We start from the raw sequence: 27,667 nt of genomic DNA, 5'->3' as shown, positions 1-27,667 counted from the left end.
GAAACACCACAGACTGACACCAGGGGAGAGGAAAGCATTGCTTTTGGAGAGAGGGCAAGCTTAAAAACAGGTTCCCCCCCCCACCCCCGCCAAAACATAGGCAGCAGGGGAAGAAAAGGTAGAACAGAGAGAAAGCAATTCAGCAGCAGCATTTGAAAAATTCAGAACTGTTTAAGTATGTAGTCAATCTTTCCAAGTTAACGTTAGGCCAACTGCTAGAGCAGTGATTTTGATTTCCTTAGTAGTCAAAAAAATCTACCAAGTGAAAAAGATGCATTATTTTGAGCTCTGATGAGTGAAACACAGAGGAAAAAAACACCTTAGGCTTCTAGCCTGCTTTGCTTTCTGATGAATATGAGAGCCTCATAACACAACTGTAGATAAAACAAGAGCATATGAAGGACAATGCTCTGTAATGCAAAACCAATTCACTGACCTCTTTTTGCTCATTTGCAACCTAGTATTATTTTTGCCTGAGGACGATAGGGACTGTAGTATCTAAATGCATGCATGCATACATCCAAATCCAATGTACTTTGCACCTCACTGTTTATGGAGAAAGCCATTAGGCAATAAAGACAGAACATTAAAAAAAGAAAAATCCTTAGAAAGTAGAGCACAGAATTTCACAAGCACTCATTTTTGCTGAGCTTTGAAATTACTGTCACATATACAAAACAAAACAAAGAACAAAGAATGCTTCTATCATGTTATTTTCAATACATGATACAAACAGATCACTGGTAGCAGAGCTGTGGGTTGGGGTTTTTTTGTTTGTTTTTTGTTTTTTTAAGTCAAGCACAAAAATGGACCAATCAAGATTTTCCTCTGACTTAAAGTACCTAGCACCATCTTCATTCTCTCTTAAGGCTTGTAGATTTACAGTTATCCACACTGTGATGTTTCTCAATCGGATTACAATTGAGAAGATGTACTTTGCATTTGTTTCTCATCACTCATTTAAGCAGCATCTGACCAGAAGCTTCCTTTGAGTTCTGCACTGCCTAAAGCACCAACTGCCAAGCTGAAGGTGCCAGGGAAGAAAGTACATGCCAGCCTGGACTGTGCCCTGAAAGCCACGCAGCCATCACGCTGTTTAAAAGAAAAGTCCGTTTCCAGGAGCAGGAAAAAGCCAGGGAGTGGAAGGGGAACAACGGTGTTACTATTGGGAACTGCTGCACTGAGCCACCTTCTCCAAACGGGGAGCAGGTGGAAAAACAACACCGGAGCCAGCAGTTGTAGGTGACATCAGCCCCGGCTGCACTGGCTGACCAGAACCAACACTTCCTCCCTGTGACACACCCCATCCTAATTTTTGTGCTGAAGAAATAAGAGCAACCAAGGCTGAAGAGGGAAGCTCAGGCCTCATTGCTCCTCTTCCTTTTCACTTCTCATCACTGTCAACAGAAGGCAGATAAGACGATAAAGTTCCACTTTTAGGGAAGGTAATACTGACCTGTACGTAATACAGTCTGGCAGACATTCTGTGGCAGGCTCAGACTCCTCAGCTCACACTGGTTTAGCTTTGCATTCTGTGCATAAAGTAATTACCAAAACTCACAGTTTCAGTCCCAGAGCCACTAGTTGTTACTCTCTGGCACAGGTTACCATAAGCACTACCTTGATCAAGTGAGGGGCATGGGGCTATCCTGGAACGGTGTCACAGCATATATATTTCCTTTCAAACAAACTCAGAAATGAAATGTTCCACCAGCTCTGCTATCATTCAAGCTAGAAAGGTTTAGCTTCTCCCCTGCTAAAGAGAAGTTTCTAGCAGCCCTGGCTAAATCAAAGCAGAGGCTTCTGGCCACTGGGGTCTGGCACAACCCAGATGGTGGGCCTCAGGGAACACATTCACCTGAGCAGCTTAACATCTTAAAGAGACTTTTGTCACAGGAGCTTGGAAAACGTGCTCCTGAGGCAGGACTTGCCAGGACCCCTAATTCACACACAGCACGCCTGCAGGCCTGCGGCCTTGCCCTCCCTCTCCCGAGGCAGGAGTGCAGCCTTCTGCAGGAGGCAGGTGTGCTCAGGGCAGATGGAGGTCATTGTGCAGCCCTGGTAGACGGCCGCTGCCCCACAGTCACACTGTGGGCAAGGAGTTTGAAGGAACGCTGTTGTGAACAACACAGACTCATTCAGCAAATCCACAACAACAACATGACAAACAACACCACCAGTAGGCAATACCAACAGATTTCCGCCCCCAACAAGAATATCATATAGGTGTTCCATCTATTAATACAAACACAGATCAAGTGTGGTACCTTGGAAAGTACAGCTACAAAGCAAAACTAAGGAAACTGCCCAATGTTTGGGCCCCATGACTTACCATAACCTTAATGCCTACCATTTACTGATAGAATCCATCACAGCTTCATTTACTGATAGAATCCATCACAGCTCTTCTGTCAACTTCTTTTTTTCCCCCAATAGGATTTTTTGTCTACTATTCATTGACTTATTGTCCTGACATTCTCCTCCTTCATTCATTTCTTGTCAAGAAATATCTGGACTACAGCCATTACAACTAGTAAGTGAATAAATGTGCATAGGGCTTAAACCAGAATCTGGACTCGAAACCTTTTCAAAATCTTAAAATGAAGTCACAAGGCTGTATTAAAAGCCATGTATTGTCAGCTGCTAGTGTTTAAAGATTCAGACCCTTTTATGACCTCAATTCTAGTGAACATCTTTGTAAGACAAAACACACAATTCACACTTTCTGTAATTAAGACCCATGATGTGCCTGAAGTTGAGATTTTAGAAGTGATCATAAGAGTTTTTAAAATTAAACTTGGGTAGATAGAGGGGTTTTAATCTACTACATTAGTAAACTGAAATGATAATGACTGGTACCATCACAGGTTTTGAACAAGGAATATAGCCTCTTCCTGTCCTACTTGCAAAAGAAAGCTTCACAACACAACCCAGTCTGAGAATTAGCTGACCCAGCAGCGCAAGAGCCAAGAAGAGCTGAAAGGTTTTATTTTAAACCAACAAAAACTGAACAGATGTTATCAACAACTATCCCTTTTCTGCAGTCAGCTCAAAAACCATCAAATGTAGAGCAAACATTACTGTTGAACAAACTGCAACTCAAAAGCAACATCCTGACTCTCAGACTGTTCTGCCTGGACCTATATGAAGGTGCCTCCCACACTTATCAGGACCACTGATTCTGTAATGCTGCCCAATGTAACACTAGTTCTGTGACAGAGGTTTTAAAAACAGGATTGATCTCAAAAGTTCTAAATGCTGTGAAAGGAAAAAAACTCATTGTCAAAAAGATCATGGATAGAACAATCAAGTAGTGAGACCTCTTCAGGTGATATACTGAACAGTTGAGTCTTAATTGCACAATTTTTACCTCCTTCTTTCCATGAGAACATTAAGAAACTCAGAGTAAACAGAAAAACTGCAAATCATTAATGAAACATGTTCTTCAGTTTTCCCTTTTCTTATACTAGACTTACAGCCAGATTCTCTTCAGCAGGGAAAGGATACAAGCTAGTGTTTCTATCATCTTTACTTAAAGATGAATTGGCTCACCCCCAACAGAAACACTGTCATTAAAAAGTGTGCCATGTGAAAAGATACCTAGAAGTATCAGACATCATTTTTGTGCAAGTACATCACTACTACATTAAGTATGTAGGTGACCTGAACGTACAGGTGGAAGAGAGAGGCATCTTTAAAAGGCATTTCAGATACACACTGAGCTCTTGAGTGGTAGGCACTGAAGATACACAGAACTAAATTTATCCCAGATAGAACTCAATGTTCCTTTTTCACTTGAAATCAGCAAGAATAGGCTCAGAATGTACTTAGATCTCCATGAAAGGTAAAATACAGAGGAAGAATAAGAACACCATAATATGTGTTTCAGCAGCCATTTCACCACCAAAAAAATAAGAATCAAATATGAAACAAAGTATTTCTGCCTAACCAGATACAGTTTCCTCTCCATCCCAAACCCCAATTTTAAAGCTGCTCTTTCCCCAGTATTCTCTCAAGCACCCTTCTATTACGCACAGATAGACCAAGTTGTCTTAAATTCCTTCAGAGACACAAGGAACACCGATAGTTTATGATTGAAATCCAGGTGCAATACTCCATGCTGAGGAATTTTTTAGAGACAAGTCCTGTGTAAAAGGTTCAATGACAGTGTTATGTCCATGGAAGGCCTTTTCACATACAAACTTTGGACGTGGCTTCCCATAAGGTCAATCGTTCCAAGTATCTTTATATCAGCTGTAGGATAGCATGCTTGGAAATATCAATCCTCTACTGCAAAAATCATTATTTTAGAGTAAAATTCACAGCATGTGAAATAACATACATGGTAGATTTAGCTTTCAGTGCCCAATGTCCTGAAAAAAAAATGGCTAGAGGGGCTGGTAGCAGGCCCTGAATGGGAAGGTACATGCTCCACACAGCGGGTGAGCAAGAGAATATACAACAGAGTCACAGAATGGCCAGGGTTGGAAGGGACCTCAGGAATCATGAATCTCCAACACCAGTGTCAAATGCAGGGCCACCGACCTTCCCATTTAATACTAGATCAGACTGCTCTGGGTCCCATCCAATCTGACCTTAAACACCTGCAGGTACGGGGCATCCACAACCTCTCTGGGCAGCTGTTCTAGCACCTCACCGCTCTTATAGTAAAGAATTTCCCGCTGACATCCAACCTAAATCTTCCCTTCCTCAACTTAAACCATTTCCCCTTGTCCTCCTGTTATCTACCCTTTCAAAGAGTTGATTCCCCTCCTGTTTGTAGGCTCCCTTTAGGTACTGAAAGGCTGCGATGAGGTGACCCCCCAGCCTTCTTTTTCCAATCTGAACAAGCCCAGCTCCCTCAGCCTGTCTTTGTAGGGGAGGTGCTCCAGTCCCCTGATCATCTTCGTGGCCCTACTCTGGACCCTCTCCAACAGCTCTCTGTCTTGTATTGGGGGCTCCAGACCTGGACACAGTACTGCAGATGGGGCCTCACAAGAGCAGAGTAGAGGGGGACAATCACCTCCCTGTCCCTGCTGGCCACCCCTCTTCTGATGGAGCCTATGCACTCTCACCCTAACAGGCCAGTTGTCTGCAATTCTACAAATACCTATTATTTCCACAACATATGAGAAGATTTGGGGCCATTTCTTTGTCAAAAGGCAAAGCCACTGACCCAAAACTTGGGATTATTTCTGTCTACATGCTTTCAAGCATGGATAAGCACGAGACTGTTACCCAGTTCTTTTGCTCGTTTTTAGAAGTCCCTGCCGAATGACAAACTGACATACTCAGAGTCACAATACATGTATGAGCTGCATATATAAAAAAAAATGCACTACATTTCTACATTCACTACATTAGAGAAAGGTAATTTTTTTCATCCAGTTTTATTATATAAAAATCTATTGCAAAGCCTACATCTGTTGGTCATGCATGTATTCTTTAACAAACGTATCTAAGTTAAGATTAATTCTACCACCACACAACTATTTCATTACTCTTTCACCTGAAGGCAGTGGGTACGCATTAAAAAGGATTGAAAAATGCAGTAGGTTTAAATTCACTCACACTTCTCAAATCCTTTACAGGCTGCCATGCATTACTAATGTAAAGATTTAAAAAAAAAAAAAAAAAGGTAGAAAGTACCTTCTTCCAAGATCTCAAGGTTCTGTCTGTTAAACGCGCTCTCCCTCTGATTTTCCTCCTTGTACTCATATTCAAAGCTTTCCTCTTCGTTTCCTGACATTGCTGAAGCTGTCCCAGATAGATGCGGTGCAGCGCCTCAGTCTGACAGGCGACAGGATGTCATTCCCCCCACAGAGGTACCCCTGGGGAGAGCAGTAGCAGGGCTCCACAGAGCAGAGTACCATCTTTCTTCACTCACATGCTCAGCCAGGGAGCTCCCGAATGACTGCGTGTGCCCTCAGCACAGCAGCTTTGCCTGGTACAGACAGGGTGGAGGAGTGACGAGACCATCTGTCTAATAATTACCGTGAGATTGAGGTTGTTCCTCATACCAGCCCAGAGGGCGGGCAGTTTGTACTCAGGGGTGCTGTCAGTGCTTCAGACACACCAATGAACACGCTGACAGTCCCTCCCCAATAGCCCTGGCACTGCCATCTCCTCAGCCCTGGCCCTTTCAGGCAGTGGCGGCCATCTACCCACACTTTAGCCTCTGGCTATCAAATAGCTTTGTTTTCCACAGTCATCTTGACTGTATGTTATGGGAAATGAAACACCTCAAGCCCACATACAGCACCTCCGATGCATCTCTGAGGGCGCGCGTGTTTCCTCTACTTGAACTAGAAACAAAACTCCTTTTGCTAAACTTCACGACACACACAGGGAGCATTAACTTTCTTATTTAACTTCTTGCAGCTATGGATACTCAGTGTTTGCCAAGTTACCTCCCTCATTACCTGTGGCAGACCGGTGCCCTTTGCCTCCTAAAGAAAACACCTCAACCTGCGTCATGGACGAAGCAGCCAAGTGGGGAGACTGAGGACCTCACTTTATCAGTAATATCATGTAGATTCCTTCCCATATCTGAATTCTTAAAGCTTTGCTATCTCCATTTCTCCCCTGTAACGGTGGACCATAACTCTTGAAAATAAATCAAATTTAAAACCACCACCGACAGCAACCACCAGCCAGTAAGAATCCCATTTGCCCCCAGCAGCTCAGGCCTCAAATCAGTTCCAGGACTTGTGATCATCCACAAATTTCACTGAGTATGTAACAAACATAAAAGCTGACAATACCTTTTTCCATTCAGACCTCAGATCTTTCCAGGATCAGGTCCTGCAACAAAGAAATCCAAGCCCCTCCTCTGCAACACTGCCTTTGGTTGCCTTTCCTTTCAGACAGTTCACTGCTCTACTTCACTTGCTCCTTAGAAAAAATGGTACTGCTCAGAGATGGGAATTACACACATGTCCAACTGAGCTGAACATCCACCTGCCATTAGATTTCAGCCAAATGCCCCATTTTGCAGGCTTAGAAGACTGGATGGCTTAAGAAACACATCATTCACAAAGGCTCAGATAAGACATGACACACATCTACTGTAATTACCAGGACTACTTAAAAAAAAAAAAAAAAAAAAAAAAAGGGAAAAAAAGGGTGGAGAGACATAACCCATAATCTAGAAGTAATTTACCAATTTAATAGGTAGAGAATGGAAATTCAGGGAAATACTAAAGCAAACTGAGACACCTTTTTCAGACACCTTTTTGAATGAATGCAAGAAGCACCTTTCAAATCTTAGGGACAAAAACTCCCCACCCTTGCCAACTCTACTGATATTCTGTGGCTTTAATGTTCCTGCCAAGTGTTCAGCCATAGTTAACCAGCTAACTCATAGGGAGAACAGGATAGCATGTGGCACACAAAAACATGCATGCTGCTGCCCAATATAGACAGCAATATAATTAATATTCTTACATGCTGACTTTTGACCTGCGGCTCACAATGCAAACAACATGGACTCTGACATTCAGAAACCAGAAGAAAAACAAGCGTTGCAATATCTACTCTCCTAATATTGTTAAAACACATAATATATATGCTGATCTATATAGTGGGTGAGGAAATAATGAGTACTGCACTCTTAGGCCATCAGCTCATTTTTAGTGGTACTTTGCATTAAGCCCCTTTGCCGGTGCAGGAATGTTTATGTGCCAAAGACTAAGAGGCAAGTCGCCAGCAGGTACCAAACAGCAAGGAGTGACGGAAGCCAAACTGTACACAGTTCTGAAAATACACATTCTAATCAGGAAAAATTCAAAAGAGATTTTAATATTTTCTGTAAACACAGACTTAATGGCTTATATAGCATACCAGGACAAATACACACTTTTAAGGGCTGCTGCTGCAAAGTAAATTTAGTGTAATAGCTGTAATCAACTCAGCACGTAGGCTACTCAATTAGCAGAAGACATTCATCTCCTTTCGGGAAGCTTGTTAAATAATCATGCCAAACACACGTACACACTTCTAATGCAATTCCTGCATTAAGGTACAGTCCTTACCTTTGGTAACTTTGCAACAGAAAAGGAAACAAACCCAGAGTTAGTTTAAGAAGGGTGGAGCAGGACACAATGCATAGAACTCCCTTATTCTGACTCGCTCATGCAATTCTGGTGCACTCAAAATATTCTAACCTCCTTTATCAATAAAAATATCTACGCTTTTGCACATAATCACAGCAATTAATCAGTAACAATGCTGCATTTAGAACAAAAAGCTTCTCCATAGGCAACCAAGTCCTAAAAACACTGGTTGAAATGGCAGCATCTAGGTTCTAAAGTACCCTGATGAAGAAATATGGGTGTTTTGGGGTGGGCTTTCCAGAGAGTGAGCATAAATTGGCCACTGATACATACTTTCCATTAGGACATACAGTCAAAGTTAAATTGTTCAAATGTATACAGATTTGTATGTTTGCTTACAAAATGTACGTCTGTGTATTATGCACATCTCCCACTCTTAAAAAAAACACAACCAATTAATTTGCTTCAGCCAAAAGGACAGCATCTTATGTTTCTGGAAAGACTAAATTGGGACGAAACAGGAAAGAGCTTATCTATAAATACAGCAGTTGAACAGACTCAAGAGGAAATTATACCTCTATACTGAAAAATAAGCCACTTAAAGACAATATACAAGTAACAGCAGCTTAGGTCTAAATAGACATAGAGTCAACAGAGGAATAAAGAAAAGGAAGTAATGTGGCAAAAGAAGGAAATTGGAAAATTATTTCAATGATTGCATGCATATCTGCAAGGTTCAACCACATTTATCAAGGATGAAGAAGCAAAAAACTGAAGGAGAAATGGATCCGCATACCTAGGGAACAAGGGCTGTTTTCAAGACTACGTGCTACAAGTGTTGTCTGAAAAGTGATTTGTTGCCCAGTGTGCAGTAATCGATAATCACACACTCAGGAGAGACACTGCTCATTAATCTCAGGATTGCACAAGCCTGGGTGCTTGGTGATTTCCCACAAATCAAGCACGCGTGTGAAACTCTCCACACAGTGTTTATATACAAAAGTTGCAAAGTTAATGTTTTCCAGTCCTTTCTCCTCAGAATGGTTATTTTTCATACAATTGTAAAGATTCACAGATCTAGGGTTTTCTTGCCAAGTCTCCTGATCAATTAATTTTCCCTTCAAGGCATACTGGTACTGGAAAGACCCTGGCTAAGGAAACTAAGTAATTATTCTTCTGATACCTAATACAGTGGGATGAATGTCCCCAGTTAAGGATAGTAAGTATTCATTCTTCTGATACCTAACACAAAGGTAGCTCCGTTTGCTTAGACTTAGCCTTCAACACATCTATAATGTTCTCACGGATGTAGACGGAATGCTCACTGATGACATCCAGAGTAACACCAGAGTTACCATGCCCACAGGCACGGAGATAGAAGAGGCAAATGTATGAGACAGTATGAGGATTCAGAAATGCTCAACCATCAGCTGAACTCCTGTTGTAAGAAAGTGTCAAGCCATATTTCAGGCTTAAAGGTTGACTGTGTCACCACAGAGCTGGCAGACATTTGCGAGGTTACCTGTAACTGAGATGCAAGGAGGAAGAACCATGGAGATCCAAGAACACTTAGAAACGTGGCACAGAATAGGAAATATTCTCCTAATGCTGCTTTTAAGGAGTGATTAAAAAAAAACAACAGAGCCACAAGGAAGATAACTAGGACGCTGTTTCACATCTGCAAAGGCACACTGTTAATAATAAAATGGGAATAAGTAATTGTGCTGGCAGGTCAAGGAGAACAAACATTAGCACTGTTAATTATTGCCCAACTAAAAGAGAAAGTTCAGGAACTTGTTGATAATAGTTACAATGGAATAAAAAACGGAAGAGACGTGTACCAAACAGTATCTGCAGATGGAGAAGAGATGAAAACACTTCTGTACAAGCAGGAGGAAAGCATGGGTGGGAGTTAAAAGACAGGGAGCAGAGCAAGAAGTGCCAGAATGACCACAAAAGTGAGATGAAGTCACTTGGGCAAACATGTAACAGGATAGAAGCTTTGATGTGAGACAAATGGGAGACACAGAGGGACCGTGAGGATAAAGAAAAAGGGATAAAATGCTGTTTTCTCCACAAGCAACTGCTGAAGCTCATGGAGAAGAAAAGAGAAATGAAAGTTCCAATGTCTCTCTCTCACACACACACGCACACACACAAAGCCACCTGGAATTTCAGGCAATGAACTCTCAGGCACCAAAGTGGAGATTTTTAGATAGAAATAAATGAGTAATGAGAGAAATCCTACAAAAAAATTACTTGTTCCATAGTCAAGCTGGATTTCTCTTGCATTGCTCACTGAGAGGGTGGAAGAACTGGCCCCAGAGAGAAGCACAGGGAAGGCTATTCATAAAGACTTTTACAGGTATCTATCTATCTGCTTTTTTTCTGTTTGGGAATCTGTGGGAGTTTTTTGCATTATTCTTTTTTTTTTTTTCCACCTAAATTGAGTTCTGTGTTCCTTAAGAATCTATTTTACCTCTTTAAAAAAACAACAAACAAAAACTGAGATGAAGCTAGACATTTATACTGTTCTCCTTCATGACACATGCCTGCAAAGGCTTCACCTTTTCCTCTTTAATCATTAATACTGTCCACCTCAAAATCTGCTATGAAAGTAATGAATGTCCTGTTCCCGTACACACCGAGCTATTTCCACTCTCTAATCTACCAGGGCTGCTCTGAAAGTAATGCCTCCTATTTGATTCTGTGTTATTGTTGTGCTCTTTGTATCTGTTGCAGTTTCCACGAAAAGAAATAGGAGGCATTACTTACAGAGCAACACACGTATTTTATTAATTCCAAATAAGGTGGCAACTGTCACACGATACAAAAATGTTACATTGGAAAACGCATCTAAAAGCATGGTGCAATATTTCTTATTAATATAGGTTTCAATTTATTATAATGTTAGTTAACACTGGTGATCCAATATTCAAATAAAGAAACACCTTCTTGCCTAATTCCATTTAGTCTTGCCAAAAATAAACTCTGTAAAGGACATTACATAAAAGGTATTACTTCATTATTTCAAGCCTGGAGAGTTCCAAAAGATTTGTGAATTGTCAGTTTTGAGCATTTGTTCATTTGCCTCTGCAAGGTATTAAAAAAAAATTACTACTACCTAACACAAGTTGAAGACATCATTACTATATCAATCCATACAGAAGTTCATTAAATCTGAGCTAAGAGCGAGAATTACTTCTTTTCCTATTGAGTCAAACAATAGCACTAAAGCCTTATATGCTGGCATCATTATGGAATGACTATGGAAGAACAAGGGACCCGACACAGCTCAAGTAATTGTTAACATGAAATCGCACCTTTCAGATGGAAATCCACGTCCCACCAGCTTTTACAAAGCAAATGCACAATTTCATCAGAAAACAATAATACTGTAGGGTGGTTTCTTGTGAGGTCTTCTATTATTTTCAGTGTATCACTGACTCCTTCAATGACATATTTACCAGAACTGATAAAATGGGTAGGATTCGTAATATTATGTTCATATAAATCTGAGCTCCGGAGAGTCCATGTGTAGAAGAGAAATAAGCTGTCTGTGCTTCATTTTGTCTTAAAATAGATATTCAAAACAGGTTGGCTGAGCTGCAGCTGCCTATCACTCTACTGAATACAAATGGAATCACAGGCAGATGACTCTGGCATTGACAAATACATGGCAAGAATATCAAACACCAAGAGAAAGGCATCTCATAAGACACCACGTGCTCTTTGAAAAAGCTGTTTTCTACTATGCTTTTAATATGCCTTTTGTCACCCACCACCATCAGAATACCTTACTCCATCAACAGGAAATACTGATGCTATTTTAAATCCAAATTAAAGTACCAATACCAAAGGCCAAAGAGCTTCCACTGCACCTCTCAAATCCTCTACTACACTCTCACACATTTAACTGGGATAAGGAGAAGACAGCTAAAAGCTATGGAATTCCATTAAACCTCGAGACTGACACTCACCTAAGAGGTTGAGATAGGATTGTCAGCACCATCTCTCCATCCACTTCAGACGGAATATTTCAATTAAAAAACAAAGAAACAAAAACAAAGCAGCACTATGCCTTACCCACAGGAGAGATTTCTCGCTGTCAGACATCCAACCCTGCTGTCTCACAGAGGTGCTCTCTCCCATTGGCACATGCTCTGGCTGACTTTCTGTAGGAGATCTTGGCTCCCAGAAAACAGATGCTGGGTGGGGGCCCAGCGCTGGAGGCCCTGATCCCACAAGGTATTGCACTGCTTGCTCAATACCTGTTGCGTACTCCATCACTGTGGAACTCCCATGGTTTCTCCAGCACAGCGCACACCTTGCGACCAAGCTGATGAGAAAAGGAGCTCTTAGCTCAGTTATTCAGACATGTCAAACTTCTGCGTAACGACACTTAGACCAGACAGATAGAAGATCATAAAAAGAATGTTGAGAAAAAGGCCTTCTGCCTTTAACCTGGAAAAAAGCTACTGTTTTTGGTGACAGTACAACTGTCGTATTTCTTAAGCTTCCAAAAGCAGGCCAACCCAGTCTGTTACATCACAGAGATTAATCAGATGCTACAGTATTTACTAGGGCTAAACTGAGAGGATAAAAGTTACATAATGGATTCAGTCCTACTAAAAGTAGTCAGGCCTTCCAAATAAATATGCACCTTTGCTCTTTGACCCCCTGAATATCTGGACAGGAATAAAATCATTGAAACAGTGAAATTCAAGTTTAACAACCTTCTGACACCTTACTCACCTCAGAAATCCAGTACATAGACACAAATGGAACAATGTGCCACCCACAGGACCACAATAACTCAATCAAATTCTGTCACACACCTTCCCCTCTTAGCACTTATTAAAGCTCTACAAAATATCTCTCCGTATCACATACATACAACCCATAGGCCCCTAGAGCTACACTCCTTACTGTTCCTTGTTTCATTGTGAGCTTGGGTTTGCCTCGTTTAAGCCAAGCTCCCCAGCCAGAATAAAATCTAAATACAACAACTGTCTTCCCAAAGGCTGCATGCTGTTTTACAGGTTACCACCACGTGCCACTGATGAAAAATCTTGATTTTTCCACTCTGCAGACAGCAAAATTTTGGGCACTCATCTTCCTCACATGCATTCTACCTGAAGTCTGATAAAAATATTAAGTGCTCTGATAAAAAAACTAGTCACCCAGGCAAAAAGCAGACAGATCACAAGGGGCTCAGAAGATCACCTTCAAAACAGTTTGTAGGTTTTTCAGTTCCAGAAGTAAACCGATTTTAAGAAGTCACGTTACAAACGTCTTTCACAGAGAAACAGCCAGAGAGAAAACACATATTGCCTATTAACACATTAACTATACAGATATTCCATTATACTGGCACAGCAGAAAAATACAAAGCCTTAAACCACAAACCACTACAGCATCTTATATTATGCATATACAAATCCAGCTCAATTATGATACATACAGCAAGCATTTCAAATATTTCTCTCCTTGCCCAAGGAGCTCTCGTACAGTGCCTACGTTCCCCTGCCACTCCCTTAGAAATACAGAAAGCCTTACAGCAGTCTCTTGCAGTATGCTCAGAAGAGACGCTGAGGTGCAACAGTGATGCAGGCACCTCAGCCACACCGAGGTGCTGCCTTTTACAAGGTACTTCATTTTTAAAACATTTGATAACAATGCTCTAGTCTTACAAGCTTCAGATTCTGCACCAAGAAGTGAGGAGAAAAAAAAAAAAAAAAAAAAGATTTACCATCCGTGCATTCTTCATAATACCAGTCCAGTTCATAGTAATCTGCTTCAATAAATTTCTGCATAGTCAGTATCCTTCAGCAACAGACGAGACTGCACTTCGCTGCTAAGGTCAAGTGAAACGCAGCCATGCCTTCCTGCCTGTGCAAAACGGCACATCACCAGGCAGCTCGTGGGAAGCCAGAAATGAGCTGCACATCTTCGATGAGGCTGCAACTAAACTAAGGGGTGGGGGAGGATAGGGTGTAATTCAGGGGGAGGGTAGGGGGTAATACAGAGATATCTAGAAGGATGCAGAAGGGAGATATCTCAAGCAGATGCCCTGGTGGCTGCTGTAATAAAGCAGCTCTGCACAGGAGCCTCGGCTGGGTGTTACCAAGCCTGCCCTATCAAGGGGCGGATACGCTGACGTGGGGGCACACACCACCGCCCGGATGTCTCTAACCCATCCCTCCTCAGGCTCCACATCCCCTTCAGCCTAACGAGTTGCCATGGAGATGAGCCGGCTCCAGAAGAGATGAGGAGACGCAGAGAATGCATTTTGCTGCTTCTGGCTTTGCAGACTAGAAGTGGCCCTCCATGCTGGAAATGAAAAATCCTTCCACAGCAAGAGGATCCAATTCTCTGCTGGCTGCTCGCTGAACAGCATCCTGCCATCATAATTCACTGGGTACATGCTGTACATTAATAATGAAAAGCCAGTCCATTACTACTCTCTCCCTCATGTACTGATAAAAGCCTGCCTTCCCCATGGAAAATGAAACATTATTGCTTCGTTATGTTATTTTGGACTGATAAAACAGAATCCTTCAAGCACACTGCAAAAAGTGGCAAACAAAAAATGAAGAAATTAGAAAAATGGGTAGAGCAACACATTTCTTATCATAGAATTGCAAGGTTGGAAACAACTTGCAAGATCATCTAGTCTTCCAATAAAGCTAATCTTCTGTCTTTTGCCTTCACCCTGAACTACTGACCTTTCTCCCTCCCTCCTCTCCCCCCCTTCCATTTTAAGAATCTAAGCTGAAATCTGGATGAATGTTCACCACTCTTTCTAAAAATACATAAGGTCTTCAAGCAGGAGAGTATGATGTTTGTGTTCAACGATTAGGAAATAAGAAAAGGCTTTACTTATGCAGCACCTAATGCATTTAAGCTAATAAGAGAGAATCTGAGGAACAGATTGCCCTAAATCAGCAAGCACAGCCATCCAAAGAGCTTGCCTGAACCTGTACAGGTACAGATGCCAAGGGATTTGATCCATTTTGCTTTACTCTTAAACCATTTCTTCTTTCTGAGCAACTACATTACTCTGTGAACACTAGTAGAACCACTGAGATAGACTGAGTTGCAATACATGTTCATACCACAAGGTAAGCCATGCTGGTGTCTGGCCTTGGAATTGCCTGTCCAAGCAAAGACTCCATTCATCCACAGGAACAACCATGAACAGATAAGGGAAATCTGGACTATTTATCCCTCAGCTGCCCTGCCGAGCTCAACTTTTTCCAGCTTTGAAGACAGTCTGACACAGATGCAATTTCCACTCTTGGCAGTTCTCAAAGGACTTACCCCGTCTGTTTTTCAGCCTAGAAATATTTATAGCATCTTCAACATCCTCTTGCAAGGATCCACATATCTACTATTTATGATATATGTAACTTTCACCTTTTGGTTTCAAATTCACTCTTACTGAATTTTATGCTTCCAGCCTGGGACATCGCAGAGCCATACAACAGCTTGGTTTGGAAGGGATACCTTAAAGACCATCTGGTTCCAATCTGGGCACCATCCAACCTGGCCTTGAGCCCCTCCAGGGATGGGGCATCCACAGCTTCTTCCATGGACAGCTGTGCCAGGGTTTCACTGCTCTCTGAGTGAACTGAACACTCATTTTCTCTCTCCTTTCTAATCCAGTCATTGCAGGTTTCTATTAAATTTCCCTCACTCATGTATATTCTAGATTGTTACTGCTTATTCACCTCCTTGAGTGTCACAACTTCACTTTACCATTAAAAAGAAAAAAATGAAAATAAGTCAAGCAATACAGAGGCAAATACGTAAGCTGCTAATACTAAAATGACCATATTAGTAATTCAGTTTTAGTCGTGTAAGTAATTATCACTACAGTAACTTCAAGCTTGGAGATTATCACATTCTTTTACATACTGTTTGCTGAATCACAGACTAAGATATTTGTTCACATACACTGTCAGTAGCTAGCAGCAATGAATTATATTATTCACCCAAAGTTTCAGTCCAGGGCCAAACTCAAGGACAGCTCTGAGTGCAAGTACATTATTTCACTAGAAAACAATGTGTTTCTCAGTTTGAAAATAAATAAATCTGTAGGAGATGAAGACAATAATGTAACCTCTTTGACAATGTGCACAGGATTCCAACTAGTGCTGGTGAGGACTTAGTCCAGTTTGGGGCTCCTCAGTAGGAGGAGACATGGACAAACGAGAGAGAGTTCATCTAAGACAGTTAAGAGACTCCTCGTTTTTCATTTGAGAAGAGGCTGAGGCAGCTGGACTACTCAGCCTGGAGAAGAGGATGCTCAAGGGGATCTCAACAATGTCTATAAGTACCTGAACAGAGGATGCAAAGATGAATCCAGGCTCTTTTCAGACATGGGCTTGGACAATCTACTCTTGGCTGCTCTGCTGGAGCAAAAGTTGGACCAGGTGGCTTTGGAGATCTGTGTCAACCTCAGCCCTGTTATCATTCTGTAGTTCATATGCCTCTGATTTTTTACTTCCTTGTTGTATTGTCTTAAACTAAGAATCTTTGAACCTTTTTCATGACTGAAAATACTTTCTTTTAACTTTCTAAATAGACTACTGTGAATTTCAAAGCATCAAAGATACTGAAGTGTTAGAGCTCCTCTGCAAATTCAGCTCTACCTCACACCTATGAGATTTTCCTGGGTGAAAATTCAAGGAAATAATTTACTCAAATTTTATTCCTATGGCCCTGTACTGCATCCTCCCTCCTACACTCCTCAATCAGGGGACCAACCAGGCTCCAGACAATGAGATCTAACATCTGTATTCTAGATACTGCTGATGGACAGCTGAGCTGATGTGGTACCTGAGCAAAGTCAGCCATGCTGCTCTAGGTTGGAAGCAGCCATTCTTGGGAGGCTACCTCCAAACAAAGGAGCAGAGCATTACTCAAGTCATTTACTGGCATCTTGCCCCCAAGCTTCTGCCTTCAGCTCCTGCCATTCCATATCAACCAGAAGCCAGGAAATCGTCATGCTCCAGTAGCTTCCAGCCTTACAATAGGAAAGGCACAAAAATCATTATTATTTCCCAACAGATGCTACTCCACAGATTATTTCTGCCCTCCTGAAATCAAGATGCACACTAAGAGATAACAAGGCTCTGAAAAATAAAACCTACTTTCATTTTGACAGGGATTGCATTATTTTTGGCTTCATACTGCTGATTAGATTTTTTTACATTCCACACTCTATATTGATGAGAAAGCAACAAAAGAAGCGGACATCAATTTCAGGTTAGTGAATAGCAAAGGGTTATATAAAAGCCACTAGCAGCATTTGGACATGCAAGTTCACACACATATCTGAAAAAATAATTAACATGTTGAATACTGTGAGCAATTTTGCCAGATGTGATCAACCTGCCCTCACGTTGGACATGCCATCTTGAAATAGAGGAATGTGAAGAGGCACTCCAGCTCTTACTCAGCCCTGCAGTTTCAGTTTTGTATGTTCACAAGGTGAGAGCTGGATTTGCTGTTAAGTGCAGTTAAGGCTACGCTGTTAAAACACTGTCAGAACAAAATAAAGGTTTCTGTGGCAACATTAACTCAATTGCTCTGCACATAAGCAATTTGTTCCACTTGTATTATTTTTGTCTGAAAGGTAATTTGAGGTTGGTAATTCTATCTAATCAGCATTTAACATATAAAGAGTGGATGCTGGCTACCAGATCAAAATTGCTGCAAGGACTCTCTCCTTTCTATTTCCTGACAATCTAAACAAAGGAAATCTTTTTAAACATGATGGAATTTTCTTCTCACTTCTCCTTCCTCCCTGTCTCAACACACACACTTCATTCAGAGAGGATAAAAGCAGTTCTAGGTGGGATGTGGTTTTTGGTGTTGGTTTTTGTTGTTATTGTTTTTTTCCTTTGGTTTTGGTGGTGGGTTTTGCTTGTTCTCAGTTTTATTGGTATTATTCTGCAGAGCTAATTGAAAACACACTGGTATAATCCAGAAAGGTATTATCTTTCTGTGGAGAAAACCAACTGTGCTGTCAAACGATTTCAGAAATACCCAAGAGATGTGGAAAGATGCTGTGATCTTCCCAGCCTGAAGACAGACACCCCAGACAGAATACTATAAATCCAGGTATCCACATGCAAGTAGCCTTTCAACTACATGAGAAGTCAGGCTGGAAGGGCAGTTGGGTTGGAAATGAAAGTATGGCCAGGCCAGCAAAGCAGCCACATAGCAGCAGAAACATCTTTCAATTTCTGCAGCCCAGTTTTACTTCATATAGATATGTGTATCAGACTTTATGTAAGCAATATCTACCGGAACAGTATGATTTTCTGGTGGACTGCTCCTATTAACATTAAACCTCCTTGTATTCCAACCTCTGCATTGTAACACTGCATTTGAATGAAGTATTACCATGATAATTGCCTAATACTTATCAGATAATTGAGCTATGAAAAGATTCCAGATACTAAATCTGTGATTACAAGCAATGACATTTTTCATATTCCAAATCCATATATGTTTATTCACATTCACTTGGTCTTCCCTTCCAGCTACCACATTTTATGCCATTTTTCCGTGTTTAGTTTAAACAAAACAAAGAAACTTCTTTGTTCTCCAGACAGCAAAATATCCAGACTAATAAAGAATTCTGGCAGCCAACACTGACAAGCTAAATAGACTGAGTGCTCAAGTTTGCAGTTGCAAAGGAGTATATTTAAGCAGAAAAGCTGGGCTGCCAAGTTCATGAGCTCTCTTTTTCCTTCCCTTTTGCTGTAATCAATCTATGCCATAGGCTCAATGTAGAATTGAACAGCCCAAATTAACCAGCTCACAAAACAATGCAAACCCTTTTATTTCTTTAAAGAGAATATTTGACAAAGATAGTCTCAACTACCCAACTTGCAAACATTGCCTCTCAAGAAACCCGAAGCAGCACACCCAGGACAGTTGTCCACCCAGTGGCCAACTATGTTACTAGGGAGCAAAGAAGCATAAGTCATCTCTGCTGGCAAAGAAAGCAAATAATATCTTTATCTCAAACCTCATCAATCATGCCTCCCCATGCTTAGTCATTCCCAGCCTTCTTATCCAAACCTTTCCCAATTCTGGGAAAATCCTGTGAAATGAACACGAGAGTCAGATGCATCACGCTGGACTCACAGTGGCTAAAATAGTGTATTAGCTCCCATTTAATTACCTCTGGGATGCATTTCTTCCCTTGGTTCTAGCACAAAATCAGGTCCTGACAATTAAACACTACATCCTCTCATTACTTTCCAGAGCCATCAACACACAGGATAAAGCTACCCATCCCACTAATATCAGCTGGAGTCCTTTCTGCCAGAGGAACTGCTGTACAGCCCACATTATGCAATGTGTATTGCTACTAATCAGGCTTTGCCACAACAGTTCATCTGCAAGTTGATGTTTTTCCACTTGCTTTCTTTTTTTCTTTTTATTTCTTTTTGAAATTATTAAAGAGCATTAAAAAGGAAAACAGAGCATATTTAAAAGTACAACTGATTTTCAAGGACAGGCTGGCATACTGTTATTTCTGAATTTACTGAAGTGAACTGTTACATGGATTTCAGCTTCTAAAATAACACAGAGCAAGAGTAATCCCATGAATGCACATGTAGTAATAATAAACAACTCTGCAGCTTAGGATAATGATCTCTTCCAGTGAAGTATTTTGCTTGAGCAAGAAGTCACAGCGGCCTGCTTCACCCGAGAAGAGTAGAACCAGAATACTGAAAGCCTTGTACCAGCAGCTTTCAGAACCAGTATTTAAAATAAACGAGTGCTTCAGATTTGATCACTTTAGTCAAAATGTAATTATTGTCCAAGGCTTCAAAATGGTACAAGTACTTTCTACACATGGGACAGAGCTTAGGGACTCCAAACACCATAAGGGCCCAACGACCTCACCTGGACAAAATCTCTGCTTCATAGCAATCTTTTAAGTATTCTCCCACTGAAACAAGACAATTTAATGTGAGACAGGAGCAGACGGATTAAGTTACTTAAGGACAAAAGCTGATTTTCTACATAATAGAATTATTTCTCCCCATGAAAAGGACCAAGGTAATTTTTTTTTACTTTCTGTGGTATGTTTGGTGATTCCTGAATGATTCCTGAAGAGTAACACACTTGCATCTGTATGAAATCAAAATTCATGCTGTCTTCAAACAGGTATCTGTGAAACTGTTTTCAGTATTCATTAAGGTACCATTGGTCATGCTTAAATACTGTGAGACCATGACAGCAAGACCTAACCACTTCCATAAGATGCCGCTTTTCAAAAGAACACTCAAATGTATACACACCTATCAAGAACAAGTAAAGATCTTTTTCTGCAAGACTGTTTTCCAGCTGGTCAGTCAGCCCGTCCTGTTGCCTGGAGCTTTCCTCTGCAGGTGCAGAACATGGCACTTCCCTTTGTTGGACTCTTGAGGTTCTTCTTGACCCGACTGCTCCAGCTTGTCAAAGTCCTCCTGAATGGCAGCACAACCCTCAGCCATTCTTCAGATTCTGTGTCTTCTATACTCTTTGATGCTACTACCTTCCTCTTAATGTCTTCACCTGGTGACACAGCCCTTCAGCAAAAGGCACAAACCTGCCGGGAAGAAGGCCTTTTCTCCCAAGTCTCAGGGAAAAAGCCCCAGGCACCCGCTGCAGCCTGGGATTTGCATGGCTGCAATCACCATGAACACTGAGTGAGGATTTCATGAGGCATCATCTAAGATCTTAATCAACAACACCATCATCACAGAAATAAAGTTACTAGATGCATTTAAAATAGAGAAAAATAGATAAAGAATGGAAAGAACAGATAATTGCTTTTTTTCTTCAATAATTGCCTTCAATGTCTCCAAATATAAAGAAGCAAATATCTACTTAAATCAAGCTTAAGAATTTGCCTATCTAGCTTTATATGAGAAGGGGCAATGTGAATGCTCAGAATTCTACATTGCTGGATGTCCAAAAGACCAATAGGGCTTATTAAAATACACACACAAAAACCCAGTGCTAAGATGAAAATTATTGTCCATTTTTCCTACTGTTAACAGAGTTTTGCAAGATGCAGATTGATTAATACATCAAACTGCAATGAGGAAACAGAATGCAGATGCTAAACATTTGATTGTTCAGCAAGCAGCCAATAAATGCACAAAAGTTGCTTTTGAAAATACCAACCAAGCCAAAACCTTCAAGGCTGATAATGAATAATCTTCAGTAAGATCTCTTTGTGCGGACTGGAAATACTGAAGTGTATTCTCTCAATCCTATTGAATATAACCTAGAACACTGGCACTATGTCATCTAACAAAATGAAACTGATTTCTAGAGTCAAGAAAGAATTAATAGAGAGCTGCAAGATTGCCACTACCACCATATGCATAAACACATTCAACACCCCTCAAAATCTCATTGCTTTTTTTTATTTTAATGGGTCAGCTCTAACCATACGTCATTAGAAAACTAGGTCAAACAAGTTCAGGGGACTGAAGAAAAACAAGTTCAGGGGACTGAAGAATGAAAACGTCTGTATTAAAGCACATATCACTGGCACAAAGCACTCAAGCAACCATTGTATAAGTGTAGCAGAAGTACTTATGCTTTACAGACCTTTACATGACAAGTCCTGCTAGTCTGGAAATGAGTCAAAGTAGTTTAATTTCAAGTTTCTCACTACGCACAAGCTGCAGAAGATATTTTTCTTCCGTGTTACTGAAAACCTCAATCTATACTGACCTCCTCAATCAATGTTTCCACTGAAGCTCTTCCTCCTCCCTTCAGCCTTGAGCTTCTGGTACCTTCTGATTTTTAAGGAGAAAATTACAGAAATTACAGAAGATAAAAATACATGGTATTCTTTGAATATCAAGAAAGAGCAGGTGGTACTCTAGAAGCCCTTCAAAGTTCAGTACAGTATGCCATTATGCTCTATTAAAGATGGATAAACAAGCCTAAGGAGACCTAAAGAAATGACCAATAGAGATCAAGGACCAAATGGAGACATCCATTAAGACAGTGGCCCCATTAAAAGCACTGGCACTCTTTTCAGTTCACAATCTGGAAGACAATTTCTTCCTTCACTCAAAATGATAGACTATTTTCCTAAAGACAAGTGTTTCTTTGTGATATGATTCCTACTGTGAAATGGAAATAGCACAAATGTAATGCTATCTCCTCTCTCTCTATCCCCTGAAATACAGTCCAGTGACAGCAGGTCTCGTGTGGGTGAGCATAAATTGCTACTAATCTGCTTCTTAACTGAATGAAAACGTATCTGTATACTTTGAAAGCTTGATAGTACATTATTCCGAACACCCACCAACTCTTCAGAAAAGCTCCATCACTTCACTTCAATGCTTCTACTTCAAAGGACAGCAAGGCAGCTGCTAGTTACACTATGAGCTGAATCACCCTTGGAAGTAGCATTTCTCATACATCCTCTCCCGGGAGCAAATGCAAACACAGATGAACTCGAACTAGAGAATACTGTCACTACAAGTGATTTAAGTTCCTTCACTGATAATGGTCTTTGGAGACATCTGAATCTATCAAAACAACCACACAATCTCTCTTACTAAAGATATTATTCAGAAATGAAAAAAATCGGGGTCAATGAGTATGTAGTATCGTACGTTTCCTAGTACCAAGACTGTTTGATAGGAAAGGGGAATATTGGCTAGATAACGAGAATGAATTACAGAACATACTTCAGATACGTCACAAATCTACGTGCATGTACCTAATAAAAGCAGCACTATAATTCATATACAAATGAGATTTTAAACAGCTTTTTTTTTTTTTTTTTTTTTTTTTTTTTTTTTTTTTGGAAGTGCGGTTCTCAGAGATAGTCCATGGAGAACTTAAGGGCACTTTATAAGGCTTCACCCAAAAAGCATTTAAGGATCTACTTTCATTTTGAGTAGAGATTTAAAATTCTGTCACTGCATATCAAAGTTCTTTCAGAAGGATAACTACAAATCCAATTGTACATCAATACATGCATATTAAATATATATTTACACACACCTGTGTGTATCATAATATATACACGCTCACATAATTTTTATATATATTCATATCCACTTTCCTATTTCTATGGGTCTCAAAGTAATCTTCACTACTTTTAAATAATCCAGTATTGAGATTTAAAGGTTCAGACATCCATCTTGTTCAAAACTCACAAACTGAGTCAAGACAGAGCTAGAGACATGGATCAGAACCAAGACAGAGCTTAAAGAGTCACTGAGTAATGGTAACTTGCCACAAATGTGTTCAAAGCCTGCAGCTAAAATGAGGCAAAAAAGCTGTTCTCAGTTACTGCCAAAACAAACAAAATAAGTAAATGACACCACTCCATAGTCAAACAAGAAACGCTTTGCTATCATTTACAGCTAGTGGAAAACCAGCAGTGTTCCCTCTGCCTATTTCCAGTAGTTCACTGTAGGTATCTGAATGTTATTAAAACAACTGAGTTACACTTCAAGAGTATCACAGTAGAATTACTATTCAGATTACTTCCAGACTAAGTTGTTACACATTAATTAAGTGGTGTGGTGAGAGTTTGAGTAATAAAATGTTGCTCTTCCCAACAGAAGAACAGGAAGCCTTACAAAATGCATATTTGCATATGTTAACTATGCACAATATTTACATATATTAAAATATGCTCAAACATTCCTGGCTCTGTCCAGTATTTCTCAGTCTGCAAACATTTCCTGAATAAAGCCACAACATATCCTTTCCTTCTGACTTCTCAACTATTCAGAATAGTGGTGGTTTCAAAGCTGATCGATACTGGAATGCTAGGAACCACAAGCAATGAAAAGACTTCATTTCATACCTAAAAATATTCTGCACAAGCTCAGACCAACATCAATTATATTTTGCTCATCTTAAAGTGTTTCTAAAAAGCCCGAGGAAAACATAACTATCTGTACATGTAGGACATTTTAATTGTGATAATAGTGTTTATTTTGCAGGAAATCCTCTTCTGGTGCAGTAAAATTAATTAATTCTTCCTTTACTTCAGAAAGTCTGACAGATTATAAATTTCACTTCTGTTATTTCTTAAATATAACTACACTGGTAGAACTCAGACCATAAGAATAATGCTCTGAATAAAATGGAAATCTGTAATGTTGTCCTCACATTTTCTCATAGACAAGTTACATATCTATTCACCTTCCCCCTCCTCCTCCATCAAGGTTTTTAAAACAAAGTAAACATGTACAAAAGGAGTGCCCTGATCGCAGCTCTGAAAATGAATCACAGTGCTAGGAGCCACACCCTAGAAAATACTCTGCAGGGTGATAATGGTGCAATTCACTTTTGTGACAACTTACTTAATATCTTTATTTTCATGGTTCATTTTTCATAAAGCAATGTTTATGCACAGTACCATAACTTCCAAACATGCCAAAGTTTTATGACCTTGCACTGCAGCTTTGTATGAGTTGTTCACAAATGAACAAGAGTAAAAGCAGTGATCTCAGCTGGCAGGATATCAGTCTAGGGATTAATTCAACTTTGCTCATTTTCAACTTCTTAAGCCACTACCTGTTGAGCATGTGCTTGTACATTAGTGTTAAGCAACAAACTTTCTTTACAGAAGTTCTCCTTGCTTAGTCCCTTCTCTTTAAGCAGTTAATTACTAATGAAAGCAGAAAACACATCCCTTTTTCTTTTTTTTTCCCTTTTTTTTCCATTCAGGCTACTTGACTGGGTGAAGTTTTCAAATTGCAGCACATAGCAAAGCTTGCAGCCCATTACGCTTGCAAGCTAAATGCTGGATAAAATTGTTTGAGCATGCACAGTTACAAGCAGCTACTGCTATCCGATTTCTCTGATGCAAGTTGCTTCATTAAGTACCCATTCTCAACAGTGATGCATCATTACTGATGGCATATCACATGAGCATCTTAGGTAGGAGACTTGGGATACTCCCACATTGATTTTTGCACTGCTTTCCCCACTGGTAAATCATCTTTCCTGTGCCTAATGCAACAGCCCCTTTTAAGACCATCCTAAGGATGAGACATAATTAATCCCGTTACTACAGATATTAGAATACTGATTTTTCAGAAGGTTTCTTTAAGCCAACTACTGGCACCATTTCAGCTGCATTAAATATCTGCTATGAAACAAGAATTAACTGATTCCATTGATCAGCTTTCTACCCCACCTGTCATTCTGCACTGCTTCTGTCTGACTGGGGAGAAGGTGGAGAACATATATAGATCCATAGAATGGCTTGGGTTGGAAGAGACCTCAAGGATCATCAAGTTCTAACATCCCTTCCACAGACAGAGAGGCCAACTGCTAGATCAAGTACTAGATCAGATTGCCCAGGACCTCATCCAAACTGGCCTTAAATGCCTCCAGGGAAGACTATCCACAGCCTGTTCCAGCACCTTACCACTCTCTTGGTTAAAAAAAAAAACCCTTCCTCCTAACACCTAATCTAAATCTCTCCTTTAGTTTAAAACTGTTCCTACTTGCCCTGTCAATATCTACCTGTGTAAAAACTTGGTTTCCCTCATGTTTATAAACTAAATCTGGGAAGGCCACAAAGATGCCTCAGTGAAGTTTCAGTGATTGGTAGATACTTTATATTTCAAGTCTTTTGTTGTGGCACTGAAGTAACTCAGTTCTTTGTATTTGTAATAACTTACACAACTAGAAAGTGCATTCTCCAGGTGCATGACAATAGAATGAAGCCGTATTTCCAAAGGCTTGTGTTGAGCCCTGTAACTCAAATCTTTTGAGCCCCACAGCTCCTCAGTAACTACCTAAATCTACCTACCACTATAATTTATGTAAATCCGCTAGTATGCAAGTCTAACTACAACAACTTGAATATGTCACCTACTGGCTCGATGCTCTGCAGACTATTTGAACATGTCACGATTCAGAAGTGTAACAAAACTGTACTTTCACATGAAAACGGGAGGAGGGGAGAAGAATCATTTAATCATAAACTACATGATTGATGAGCAACTAGAGGATGAATCACAGTTGTCTGCTCTTCTTGTACTGTTAAGTCAACATCCACAGTAAAAGAACGTAGAGACACGAATCCATTCACCACAATGAAAGTATCTACCAGCTCAAACAAAAGAATGAAAAATGCATAAGGTCACAAGATACAAGCCTTCTCTCCAGGCACAAACAGTACCTTTCTGTACAACAGTATAAATATGAACAAAAGAAAGAACAAGGGGATAAACCATCTTCACTAAATGCTCAGTGTTTGGTTCTTCACAAGTCTTTCTTAGAAACTCAAGCAGTAGACAAATGATTTGACATCATCTTGTGATGCAGGCACACAGTAGCACAGACAGCATTACAGTGAGTCAGAGAATATTCTCAAAAAAAGTAAATAAGGCAACACACCTAAACTTTTTACATTTTATAAACATAGAAATTTCATCCTCTTGCCAGAAAGATAACAAGCAAAAAGAAGTCATGAAGTTTCACCAATATTTGATGTTGTGACGAAGTACATGGACAGATTAACAAATGCAACTGCTGTTTTTGATTATTTCCTTTCTTTACTAACTGACCATAAAACTTGAAAACCAACAGTTCTCTTGTTTTTCACAACTGTAAGAGAATTACAGTTATTTCAGAGGCAGTAACAAAAATAGTATAGTTTTATTTATTCCTCAGTAAAATTTATAAGTTTTTGACTTACGGAAGTATTTCAAGGTCTCTTCTATTTGCTCAGTTGTTAAGTCGATATTTGCATCAGGAGAAATGAGAGGAGTATGAAGCCAGTCGTCGTGGTCATAACCATAGATTGTATCTGCTCTTAGCTTATAATGAGGCAGTTGTTCTTCCAGTAGACTGATGATTTCAACTTCAGGAAGATTGGTACTATTGCACACATCTGACAAAAGAAAGAGAAAATAGTCTGTCAGCCACTTTAAACCAAGTATTATATGTATAAGCTAGGAAACATGCCAGTTTAATTTGATATCAAAAAGATTTTTCTTCGTGAACAGCTAGATACTATTCAGAAAACAAGACTAGCTCAAATTATTCGCAAATTAATGTCTACTAGCACAAAATGGAAGGCTTTGCTATTTGGGATAAAAAGCCCTGCAGCAGGGACTCGTATACTGAAGAATACGGTTTTGAGAAAGGGGCAAAATAGAGAGCAAGAAAGCAACAGAAATAATAGTAAAATTGTGGGTATAGAAAAAAGGATACTGCATTCAGGAATTCACATTTTTAAGTTTTTACTTGACAGATTATTTTTAGTTTGCAAGTTCTATATTTCTCCTTAACTTCCTCCTTCATTGTAGTTGAGTATCGCTGAATTTTGCCTTCAACTGCTGGCAGATTTTTCCCAAGAAGAAATCCAGGGCTACAATAGCAAACTGTCACAATTCACACTGAAGACTCACAGTAAAGCAGGCTGCAAGAACTTCTAGAGCATCTTTCAACACTGTCTCAACATACATTCTGTGACATCAGCCCTTCACATTCACAAGAAAATCAGCTTCACATTCAGTTTTAAAAACGAATGCTGAGAGCCATCAACAACTGCAAAAGTGATGCAAATTACACTGGTCAGTTAAATTTAG

General features: G+C 40.1%; 1 protein-coding gene across 1 annotated transcript in view; it reads right to left on the bottom strand.

The window, feature by feature from the left end:
- TRAK1 (trafficking kinesin protein 1) overlaps positions 1-27,667 on the bottom strand; it is a 104,275-nt gene that overhangs the window by 39,571 nt on the left and 37,037 nt on the right. The window contains exon 4 of the mRNA XM_010712968.4: positions 26,773-26,967. Within this exon, the coding sequence (XP_010711270.1) occupies positions 26,773-26,967 (195 nt within the window). The remainder of the gene's footprint in view (positions 1-26,772; positions 26,968-27,667) is intronic.

This window comes from Meleagris gallopavo, chromosome 6 (genome assembly GCF_905368555.1).
Source record: "Meleagris gallopavo chromosome 6, MGAL_WU_HG_1.1, whole genome shotgun sequence".
NCBI lineage: Eukaryota > Metazoa > Chordata > Aves > Galliformes > Phasianidae > Meleagris > Meleagris gallopavo.
Note: the sequence above shows the minus strand (reverse complement) of the source record. Positions and strands in the feature narration are given on the sequence as shown.